We start from the raw sequence: 12,619 nt of genomic DNA, 5'->3' as shown, positions 1-12,619 counted from the left end.
TGTGTTTCTGTACTACGCTGACAAAAGCACATCAAAAAAGCTTTTCTGCTTTTATGGGCTCCAGATAAACCATGCCATTTGAAAACAATCCAGGTACCTAGAGATATGGAACCTATGCAGATGTGCACAAATCTGCATAATGGGGAATAATATGCAGGGGGAAAGGATCCTTTCCGACGCACAGAGGAATCCATCCTCAATTGTTTTGGAATTCCCATTGATTCCAATGTGCTGTGTTTGGAATTGGCATCCGTGGCTCTGTATCAAATCCAAAACAACTGAGATATACAATGGAAGGGGAACAAAAACTTGCCAGCCATTTCCTAGTAACTAGAGGATAGAGGCCTCAGGGTATTTGATAAAGCATAGGGAACACACTGAAAGGTTTTTCTCTTGAATCAGATGGCATGCTGTGATGGACAGGAGGCTGTCTTGCCCCTGAAGGGAAAAAACAGCCACTCAGATGAAGAAGGAGGAGGAAAAGGAGGAGTTGGTTCTTATAAGCTGTCTTTCTCTGTCACTTAAGGTAGAAACAAACTGCCTTACAATCACCTTCCCCTCCCCACGACAGACACCTTGTGAGGTAGGTGGGGCTGAGAGAGTTCTGAGGGAACTGTGACTAGCCCAAGGCCACCCAGCTGGCTTCATATGTAGGAGTGGGGAAACCAGCTTGGTTCACCAGATTACCATCCACCGCTCATGTGGAGGAGCGGGGAAGCAAACCCAGTCCTCCAGATCAGAGTCCACCACTCCTAACCACAGCTCTTAACCACTACACCACGCTTCTCCAGCATCCAGTCACCTTCAAGAAGGGGAATGGCATGTTGGAGGGACCACAGGAGAAGGGGAGAGTTGAGATCAGCCTCAGAGAGAAGGGGCAGTGATAGCTCAGGTCTGTCTCAGCAAAAGAGCAGACAGAGTGAAGTGTAGCTCTGCCTGGTAGTGTGACAGAGTGGTATCACACTATCTCCAGGAGCAGAACAGATCACCCAATTGCTAGGCCTGTCCCCTGTGATGAGCAGACCATGTACAATGTAGTCTAACTCATGGGAAAGGGCAGGCTGATGTGGGTGGAATCCTGAGTATGTGTGAAAGGATCCAACCTAGTGGCTAGTCAGTAAAAGCCTGGTTGTACCTGAAAGCATTCAAGAAAATTCTAACTACGGGTAGAGTATCCCTTATCTGGACATCCCACATCTGGACTGATCTGAAAACTGGACCCTTTGAGCCTGCAGGCAGGCAGATCTGTGCTGCCTGCTTTCCATGTTTCCTCTCACCTAAAAAAATAAAATACAGTGTACACTGCATCATAGGTGGAGGCTGAAAGCCTGCCTGCTGTTGTTAGTTAGTTTGTTGTTTGCTGTTGCTGTTGTTGAACAGCTGGTACAGGTATTCCGGGGAGATAGTTACGCCTTTGCTTTCTGATGGTTCAATATACACAAAATTATTAAAAATATTATTTAAAATTACATTGAGGCTATTTGTGTAAATTGTATATAAAACATAAATGAATTTGAATCCCATCCCCAAGATATCTCATTGTGTATATGCAAAAATTCCAAAATATTCCAGTGTATGGAAAGATCCAACATACAGACGACTTCTGGTCTCCGACAGTCCAGATAAGGGATACTCATCCTGTATTCTCTAAAGCGATAACTAATTTAAATGTATATGCCTTAGCCAGGTTTCTCCTTTGTCTGCCTGGAGACCTGTGCTGCTAATCTGTTCCTTGAGACTAACCAGTAAATAAATAAATCTTCTTTGTTGTTTATATTCAAATCCTGCCTCAGTGATCTCTATAAACTCCTTGTGCACCACAAAACGTACCTCACGGCAGCCAACCCCAAGCCTATACACCTACTACCTTTAGAACACCTGGTAACAGAGGGGAAGAAGAAGAGTTAGTTTTTATATGCCAGCTTTCTCTACTACTTAAGGTAGAATCAAACCAGCTTACATTCAGCTTACCTCCCCCTCCCCAAAACAGACACCCTGTGAGGTAGGTGGGTCTGAGAGAGTGTGAATAGCTCAAAGTCACCCAGCTGGCTTCATGTGGAGGAGCGGGGAATCAAACCCACCACTCCAAACCACCACTCTTAACCACTGCAACATGCTGGCTCTTATAGTTCAAAGCAAACCTAGATCCTAAAAATCTTAGGGGGCTGTGTGCATACCCTCAGAAGGAGAAAAAAAAGGCTTGTTACTCGTGCCTATATATTACATGGAATAATCAGTTGTTGTTGCTGAAGAGTCCTTCTGAAGGAACTTAGAATTATTGATACTGAAGTCATACTATATGGAGATTGAACCATGCCTTTTATTGATAACCTTTTTGCCTCAGAATTGCAAAGACGACAAGATGAAGATGGCAGTTGCATTGTTACGCTTACTGAAGCCTGCCTCTTGGGGGGTTTTCTACAAGCCTCTGCTTAGGGAACTAAGTATGCTACAAGATTTAGAGTCCCCCTCAGTGAACCACACTAGCTTTACGTCCAATGAAAAGTTAAAGTACTAATAGAAAACCTTTCAGCTCGAGTACATTATTTAAAGAAAGCGCATCCATTATTCAAGCGCTCTTAATGAAATTCTGCCCAGTGTTATGCAACATCAGTTTGCTGTCATCCTGTATAACTAATATGGTTTTAAGTCAATGCATATAAAATAAACGCACGCTATTTTGGACAACTGAATGTAACATTGGAACCACACTGGCGATCTAGCACTCTCTTATTGGAATAGGCTCCAATGCATACCTGAAACTCCAACATCCCCAAAAACTTCCCCATTAATTTCAGAGAAGCTCTACATACATGAGGAGATGAAGGATTATTTGCAGTGAGTAAGAGTGGAATTTATAGGCAGCATATGGACACTGAGGCTCATAGTGCTATGGATGTGGTTTAGGGTTGCCAGGTCCCTCTTCGCAGCCAGCAGAAGGTTTTTGGGGCGGAGCCTGAAAAGCGTGGGGTTTGGGGAGGGGAGGGACTTCAATGCCATAGAGTTCAATTACCAAAGCAGCCATTTTCTCCAGGTGAACTGATCTCTATCGGCTGGAGATCAGTTGTAATAGCAGGAGATCTCCAGCTAGTACCTTGAGGTTGGCAACCCTAATCTGGTTTGAAGTCTGGCTGAGTTCTCTCTTAGTTGGTACTGCTGGTTATGGAAGGAGAGAGTTGCCGGTTCTCAGCCTTTACAGACATATTCATAGGGTTATTTGCTTTGATGACTGAATGGCACCAACTTTCAGAGCAGTGTGGCATGGAATACCAGTTGAACACACCCATGAAGCTGCCTTATGAATCAGACCATCGATCTGTACTGTCTACTCAGACTGGCAGCAGCTCTCCAGGGTCTCAAGCAGAGGTCTTTCACATTGCCTACTGCTTGGTCCTTTTAAGCGGAGACGCTGGGGATTAAACCTGGGACCTTCTGCATGCAAAGCAGGAGCTCTTCCACAGGGCCACAGCCCCTCCTCTAATTGGGGGGTTCCCTATTGCTTTCTTGTTCCACAGGGACATCTGTGTGAAACAGAATGCTGGACTGGTTGGATTTTCTTTAGGAAATGAGTTTCCACAAATCATGACTAGATTGTTTAGAAATATCTTGTTCCATAATAATTATTTCAGTGTCCGGATCTGCTAACTGATTATTCTGTCCATCCGTCAATGTACCAAAACAATCTCCCCCTACGTGAGCAGACAATTTGCCGCCTGCTTGAATGGCCTTGATTTGGAGCACGTAATATGCTTGGGTGACTAGCTCCTGTGCCCTTTAGGGTCAAGAGCCTAATTAGAGCTGATGTCAGCTAAAAGTCAGGTCTTCATATTGCTTCTAAGTTATAGGTTAATAAGCTACAGATTAATAAAATTGGTTTTTCTTAACACAAACTAATAATATTTAATATAAACTAATAATTTTAATATAAACTAATGTTCAATACCAAAAATTCCCGCCACACACCACAGTATCAAAGAAGCATAACAGCCATTCGCTACCACTAAATTAGGGATACTCAAAACCCACTGCCTCAACTTACATGTTGCTTGCTTGTCACGAGCAGAGAGCCAACCTTTCGATAGGCTGTTCTGCTGCTCATGAGGACTCAAGCCTGTTCATCAGGCCACTCGTCCTATGTGACATGGAGTCCCTTCCTGTATAGATCCACCATCACCACTTGGTAACCCCCTACACTTCCCCTCAGTCACTCTGACCTCCACTACTTGGCAATCCCCCACACCTCCCCCTCCCCCACCTGCTGCCCCAATACTACTCCCCTTAAATCTCATTATTCTATAACTGAAAAGCCGTGTTCTTACAAAAGAGTTGCTTGAAATTAGGAATCCCACAGTTTTAGAGCCTGAGAGAAAACTATACAAGATGTTTTACCTATGGTATATTTCACCTAAAGACATCAGTAGAATGAATAAGAGCAAAGACGGACGATGTTGGAAGTGTAATGAGACAGATGGCATTTTCTTCCATCGTTGGTGGTCCTGCGGTAAAGAAATTTTGGGTTAAAGTACATCAAGAAATCCAAAAAATGTTGAAATTTTACTTTCTGCTAGACCCAAAAATAATGCTCTTAGGAATTTTGCCAGTGGCAGCTGATACAAATAAGGTAGAATTGCTCAGATACATGACCACAGCTGCAGGAGTGACAATCGTGTTTAATTGGAAATCAGAAGTAATACCATCAATAGACAATTGGCTGGAAAAACTAGCTGAATATGCAGTGATGGCTAAATTGACAAACATCGTGAATAAAAGACCAATGGAAGAATTTCAGAAGAACTGGAAATGGTATTATGGCTATGTAGCAAAATAGTGCACATGTAGTAAGCTTGCAAAAGGATAAATCATTGCTAATATATAATAATGTTAAGTAGTCCAATACATATAGGTAACTGAGTCTGAAAATAGCTATATACATATATGCATATTTTTCTTTTAGATTTAACAATAACAAATTTGTATAGCTACTTATTTTTTAGATGTTATGGTTGATGATGTAGTAATTGATACAAGTATAATGCAATATATATCAAGTTTTGTAATTCGTTAACTTGCTTGAGGCGTGAGTATAATTATACATATTCCCTGTTTTGTTTAAAGAATTATTTACCTTTAAGATTTAAAGATTAATGCTAGATAGTATAAAATGATGTACCTCCGCTCATACAGTAGTGGATGAAGTTCTTGTTCTAGGCATGGAGCAATGATTATGAACACAGAGTGTGTGTTTTAAGTTGTTTGGGAAATTAAAAATAATAATTAAAAATAAAGGAATTCCACAGTTTTTAGACTCACCATTTAAAGTATGCAAGGCTTTAAAACATTGTTTTAAATAGGTTGCCCTGCTATTCACCCAAGCTGGGCAATGAGAAATATCAAGGGGATCAAGCTGGCCTCCAGTCCATTACTCTGCCCTGCTCACGGTCCTCCCGCACACAGAACTTGAGTAGCCCAAGTGTGAAAATCACACATTAAATTAAGAGTTCTTGGAATCTGTGGTATGGGTTCACTGGAAATTTCTGCTGATGGAAAGGACTTCTACTAGTGGAGTACAGCTGTTTTGGCTCAACAACCACATGAGGGGGTAATCAGTAGTCTGCCGTGGTAGGGGTGGGTTGGTGAAAATGGTCCCTTGCTCCTTGTGGAAATCCTCCGCTAGATCCAATCCCCAGTCTTGAAGATTTGTTGAAGAGATACGATGGAGCAACACTGGAATTAATTTGTATTTAGAAAGCAGAAGTGCCCTTCCGTTTCCAGGAAAAAGATGCTGAGATAGCCTTGACTGATGAATGCAGCTTGTTTCACACAGTTAAGGCTAACCATAAAATGCTTTTTTTTTTCTTAACTTGGTTTATTTTTATTTTTTTATGACTGCTTTCTGTAAATGTAGTTTACTTGTATTTCAGATGGTAACAACCTTTCAAGAGGCTCTTCTTCAGGTAATTCTCCCCATTGAAATCCTATTTGCTCCACTTCTGCTTCTTTTTATTTCCATGTCTAGACCAGCTTTCTGAGTAGTGTTTCCAAATGGCTGTGACTTTGCTGGATCTGAAAACTCCCCCTATGGTATTTGTTTCAAAACTAGGATTGCCAACCTCCAGCTGGTGGCTGGAGATCTCCTGGGATTGCAACTGATCTCCAGGCAACAGCAATCCATTCTCCTGGAGAAAATGGCTGCTTTGGAAGTTGGACTCTATGGCATTATACCCCACTGTAGTCCCTTCCATCCCCAAACTTTGCCCTCCTCAGACTCCATCTCCCAAATCTTCAGGTATTTCCCAACCCAGAGCTGGCAACCATATTCAGAACAGGTGACACACCAAGCTGTAGATTACCACATAGGTTGGTTTGGGCTGCATTCATCTTCGTAGGTCATGAATCATTTCACCATAGCACTTGTTGGTCTCCTCTCCTGAGTGCACCCCCTAACTACTCGGATAATCAATATGACCCCCCCCCCAAATTGATTATTTGAAAAAAAGTAAAATCCCTTATATTTGGGTTTTCAGCTTTTTCGAAAATTTCCAGGTTTATTAAACCTGAGCCCGAAAAATACTGGGAAAAAGGTGCACAGCCCTACTAGGTAAAGGTAAAGGTCCCCTTTGCAAGCCCCAGGTCATTCCTGACCCATGGGGTGACGTCACATCCCGACGTTTCCAAGGCAGACTTTGTTTGCTGGGTGGTTTGCCAGTGCCTTCCCCAGTCATCTTCCCTTTACCCCCAGCAAGCTGGGTACTCATTTGACCGACCTCGGAAGGATGGAAGGCTGAGTCAACCTTGAGCCGGCTACCTGAAACCTACTTCTGTCGGGATCGAACTCAGGTCGTGAGCAGAGCTTTTGACTGCAGTACTGCAGCTTAACACTCTGAGCCACGGGGCTCGTGACGCACAGCCCTACTATGAACCCCCAAAGGTGGAAATGTTCAAAACTGACCAAAAAAAAGTTCATTACATAATATGACCTTAGCAGAAGGAAAGGAGGAAAGTCAACCTGACAAAGGGACCTCCGTTGAGGCTGTTGAAAAGGTAAAGGTCCCCTGTGCAAGCACTGGGTCATTCCTGACCCAAGGGGGGATGTCACATCCCAACGTTTATTAGGCAGACTTTGTTTATGGGGTGGTTTGCCAGTGCCTGCCCCAGTCATCTTCCCTTTACCCCCAGCAAACTGGGTACTCATTTTACCGACCTCGAAAGGATGGAAGGCTGAGTCAACCTTGAGCCGGCTACCTAAAACCCATTTCCTTTGGGATCAAACTCAGGTCATGAGCAGAGCTTGGACTGCAGTACTGCAGCTTACCACTCTGTGCCACGGGGCTCTGTTAGGAGCCTACAAAAAAGGGAGAGAGCTTCACACTGCGGATTTACAAGACTGCAAAATATGTCATTCAGGTAGAGAGTAATACACTGGCTTCTCAACAGAGAGGCACATCCTAGATAATCAGCATCAGCTTCCATGGCTCCCATTCAGGTTCCTTTGTACTCTGTGTCACATTTCCAGAGAAATTTTGTCTTTTATTTGAGAGTTCCAATTTCTCCTTATCAATGATATATATGTTCAAGCCCCGAGCAAAATGAGTTGCTCGGGAAGGTGTTAGGAACTTTAGGAAATGCACCGCAGGCAGAACACTGGCTTGGATTCAGAGTTAACGTTTCCATGGGCACAGATGACTGTGCTCCATGTGCAGAAGTCCTTGCACCCACAGAAACGTTATTCTGGAGCCGAGCAAACCATTGCTCATCTTGTACATATTACAGCAAGATGTTGATTTGTGCAAATGGTGAGGAATGACTGAATTGTCATTTTACACACATGAAGCTGCCTTATACTGATTCAGACCCTCGGTCCATCGAAGTCAGTATTGCCTGCTCAGACTAGCAGCTGCTCTTCAGAGTCTCAGGCAGAGGTCTTTCACATCACCTACTTGCCTAGTCCCTTTAACTGGAGATGCCAGGGATTGAATCTGGGACCTTATGCATACCAAGCAGATGCTCTGTCACTGAGCCACAACCCCTCCCCAAATGCAAGGAGTGCCTGCTGGATTGGCCCAGTCCTGTTCCCTTCCCTGCAGAGCAGAGTGTGTTGAGGGAGGGAACCCTGTCAGAGGAAGAGTTACGTTTGCCAGCACTCTCTGCCTTGTTCAGAGTGGCTAGTGGGAAGCCAGCTCTTTCAGCCAGCTGGCCCACTTCCTTTGGCTCTTTCCATTCATCAGTAGTTCCTATCATCCCCATTATTTTGCATAGTATGCCAGTCTGGTTACCTGCTGGGGCCTTTCTTCTTTAACGCTCTTAAACTGGGAATATCCTTTTCCTCACCTGCTCTGCATTGCAGTGGCTTGGAGCATGAGGCCATATCCTACGGATACTTAGTGTATCGGGGTGGATGTTTTACAGTGCAGTCCTAGACAGAGTTGTGCCATTCTAACCCCATTGGTTTCAATGGACTTGGAAAGTTGTGGTGATGCTTAGAATTGCTCTGTTAGACTCCTCAAATGATCACAGCTGGTGCATTCAGGGATTGTCTGTCCACTAGGCAGCCCTAGGCTGCCAGAAGTAGGAGGACTCCATCCAGCACCTCCCTCAACCGGCCATTTACCCATGGCATTGGGGAGGTGCCCCTGGCCCCAGTAGGCTGCAAGTAGGGAACCTGCTCCCTCCTTCCCTCCTTCTGTTATGGAGCCCTGACCTGGCCCTCTTCCTCACTCTCTCCACCATGCCTCAATGCCTCACCTGACTGTGAAGGAACAGCAAGGAGGTGAGCTGCAGCTTCCTGCTGCACTGCACCATGTGGGGCAAGGAGGGCAGGCACCATTGTGCCCCACTGCCAGGCTTTGCCTCATTGCCAGGGATGAAGTGGGCAGACTACTGCTGGGCGTCCTTCTTCTGGGGGATGACGAGGGTGGGCTGTCATTTCCTGCCACAGCATGGCTGGGGAGGGGGTGAAGAGAGCAGCTGCTATCTTCCCGCCTCCCCACAGCATGGGGGGGTTAGGGGTGAGGAGGGCAGGCAGTGTCTTCCTGCATCTCTAGCAAAGGACGCCCAAAATCCTTGGTCCGTCCCTTGGTGCAGTGTGGGTTAAGTGTGATCATCTACATTAGGGAGTATTGGTGTACATTCCAAGTCATCCCTTGCATGGTGAAGGCGGGCTTTCATCAGCCAGTCACTCAGGAATACTTTGACTGAGACTATGGGAACTGAGAGCAACTGGGAAAACTGAGTGAGCTGGTTTAGAAACCACAAGTCAGCTCATCCATACCTCATCCTCTTACGAGTTGTATTGTTGTCAAGATAAGAAGTTGTTCCTGCTGCTCAAGAAAAACAGTCCACTGTATAGAGATTTAGGCTTGGATCTACTGGAGTTTTTCTATAAACTGAATTATAAACTGTCCCGTTTTCTATAAACTGTCCCGTTCGGAAGACTTTCTAGCTTTCCTTCCCACTGCAGTCCATAAAAATCCCAGAACCCCCCCTCCAAAAAAAACCTTCAAAATGGAGCAGCATAGGGGGGAGTTTTGAGCTGCAGCAGGAGGGGAAGTTGAGGAAGTCACACAACATGGGTGGAAATCATTCTGATTGCAGAAATACTCCAGCGATCCAAGTCTTAGATATGTTGAGTTGGTAGATCTGCTTATGTATGCGGCTCTTCATTTATCCATCTTTATAGAAGAAGGCAGAGAGAAATACAATCTGCAGAATGTCTCATTCCCAATCCCTAGTTTAATGCATGCTCTAGAATCATCACCTGTAGTGCTTTTAAAAACCTACTGCTATCTTTTCCCGGTTTTAAGACTGAAGAGAATGGCTTTCCTGCCTTGGTTCTATTTGCACTCAGAAAACAAAGCCCAATTCTACCCTTTTGTCCTCTAAATGATTAACAGCTTTAAGCTCAGTGTGAGTTCCATGTTATACCATTTATGATTACCTGCATTTTGGGAGGATTCTGTGGCACAAAAGATGTGCTTGCTGGAAACCCCAGCAGCAAGCGGACTGACCCTGGGATTCTTCCTGCACCACAGGCAATTTTGCCCAGATGTAGAGGATGCTTGAAACTACTTTAGCGAATAGATCCATATTTCAGACAGCCTGTTCGGAAGGCTTATCGGACAAGTGTCAGCTTTGCTCATTGTTTCCACAGGCGTTCTCTGCAGTACCATGTAGTGGGAGACTACTGCTGAACCGGTTTTAAAGGATGCCTCGCTCTTCTTTGCTCCCTGTATTTGTGAAAAAATGGCCAATTCTGCTGAAAGCCCCCCACTGTGTAAACTGCTGAGCATACCCAGCTAGGGAGCAGATATTAATGACAGAGTACTTTTTAAAGATGAATTCTGTAGAGTTCCATTCTGCTGGTTTGGAGGATTACTAATTCCCGCTAAGGGGTTAGAGATGTCTGTTCTTCTCTGTAGATCTTTTCAGGTTCAAGGATTCAGAGCATGAAGTATAAAACTCCTTCCTCCATGTAGCACTGTGTGCCTGCCGCAGTGCTATCTTAAGCAGAGTTACACCTTTCTAAGGCCATGGACTTAGAAGGGGGTCACTCTGCTGAGGATGGTACCGTGGATCATGTTATCAGGTGAATACTTAGACAGACGAAGAGACTTTGGATGCATTCAGAGCGCCCGGCTGTGTCCTTGTTCTGTTCTTCCTGTTTACACTGTGCACTACAATTATAGCTAGCCCTACCCACTAGGGGTGTGCAAAAAAAAATTCGGTAAACTTCGGATTTAGGTCTAATGGACCTGAATTTATTTTGGAAACCTGGATATTCTCAAACCCCTGTATCAGGAAAATCTGGATCCCCCCCCCAAATTGGGTCCATTAGACTTGAATCTGAATTTTATCCCCTCATCTATGGAGCCCCATGGCGCTGAGTGGTAAGCTGCAGTACTGCAGTCAAAAGGAGGGGAAACCCCCCCCCCCAGGCTTTTTTTAAAAAATGGCATCGGGGCCAAAGCAGCCTGAAAAATGCCAGAAAAATGGCATTATCGGGATCCACTTTTCGGCTTCCTTTAAATGGCCGCCATTTGAGGGGGAGGGGATTCAACTTTGCCGAATCCAAACCCCTACCACCCACCATATCATAACTTAGGTGGCTGCTGTTGATAGCAGGTAGCTATCAATGGATTTCCCAAATCAAGCTGGAACGAAGGGACATGTTAGTCTCTCTGGTCCTATATTCATTCCCACACTCTGTATTCAAATCACACCCAAAATTTCAAAGCCCTCTCTCCTTGATAGGAGCCAAATCAGTAGATGCAAAAATTGGCACCTCCACAATGGCCCTAGGGAATTCCAAATTCCTTTATAAATATTGTTTTGAGCCACAACACAGTAGAAAGTTTTCTGGTGTGCCAACAATTTAAGCAGTCACCATTCATCTATATTTGGAAATGGGTAGAAAAGTCCATGATGGGGGACAAGGTCAAATACTGTAAATGGAGATGTCCACAGAACCATTATCTTGGTTTACTAGTTTGTTAAAATGTAAAGAATGAAATTATAATACACCAAATAAGTCTCACAGAAAGGCAGTAGTAAATGAGCCAGTAGGCACGATCCAGCTCTTATACATGATTTTATCCTGCTTTATAAACCAGGGCTGAAACCCTGTACGTTGTCCCTGAGGAGAAATGTCCATTAACACCAGTTAGATTTCCTTCCAAATAAAATGCAGATGTAACACAGTAATGAAAATTAACAAGCAAAAGAAATAGGATCAGGATGTATGTGAAAATGCTTCTGCAGCTCCCATTAATTGGGAAGAGGCTCCCTGTACTTCCACAAATAATAATAAAAAAAGATATAGAAATAAGACAACCCATCACTTTTTAACTGTCCATCCACTAAAAGTTGGCATATCTTAACAGATCATTCAGGGTTGTTGTTTTTAAGTATAGCAGATAACTGGGATGCATAACTTTGAGAGAATCCCCCCCTCCGTTTAAAAAAGAATGGTAGATATACTCATCTGGTGTTGTTTTTGCTTCTTGCCTGAAAGTATTAGCGGTGACCAACATTCTAGCTGTGTATTCTTTCCAGATGAGCTACAGATAGACAGCTTAATCAACTATGTAGCCTAACATGACTGTGTTAGCCTAGTGAAGCAGAAAAGACCATCTGCACCACCATGAATTTACTAAAATAGAACAGCAGTGAAGAGAGGGGAAACCCTCAACCTATTCTGTTTGAAGGAATGCAAGGGAATTCTATGAATGATCCTGCTTTAGGAGCGCAATTGGCAAACAAAGAATTCTAGTAATTGTTTGAGTTTTGATGTCATTAGCTTGCACAACTGAGTTGTATACTGTTTTAGAACTCAGTTCTACTTGCCCTGCAAAACAATTGAATATGCTTTACTTGGGCGTTTTTTTCTGTAGCTCATGTTGTCAAGCATACTTATGCTGCTAGGTGAAAGCCTTCTTAGCAGCTCCCAAAATGCATGTTATTGAATCTGTGGTTGCACATTGCAGACAGACACCTGTAATCACAGTCTGTATCTCCTTCTGGCGCCTGTGTGAATGTGTATACACAGTCATCCCTAATCGACCAGGGTGGTAGCAACGTGAGATCAGTCTACCCATCCTTATCGAATACTAAAGGATCATGTTCT

The 12,619-nt window shown here is 44.0% G+C and overlaps 1 protein-coding gene across 2 annotated transcripts in view; it reads left to right on the top strand.

The window, feature by feature from the left end:
• The window catches only part of KCNH7 (potassium voltage-gated channel subfamily H member 7), a 344,141-nt gene that overhangs the window by 216,137 nt on the left and 115,385 nt on the right, over positions 1-12,619 (top strand). Inside the window, exon 4 of one of the 2 annotated variants that reach the window (XM_056861343.1) lies at positions 5,922-5,954. The exons of the other annotated variant lie outside the window; for it this stretch is intronic. Coding sequence (XP_056717321.1) covers positions 5,922-5,954 — 33 coding nt within the window. The remainder of the gene's footprint in view (positions 1-5,921; positions 5,955-12,619) is intronic. 2 annotated transcript variants of the gene reach the window in all.

Source organism: Euleptes europaea, chromosome 15 (assembly GCF_029931775.1).
Source record: "Euleptes europaea isolate rEulEur1 chromosome 15, rEulEur1.hap1, whole genome shotgun sequence".
Taxonomy (NCBI): Eukaryota; Metazoa; Chordata; class Lepidosauria; order Squamata; family Sphaerodactylidae; genus Euleptes; species Euleptes europaea.
Note: the sequence above shows the minus strand (reverse complement) of the source record. Positions and strands in the feature narration are given on the sequence as shown.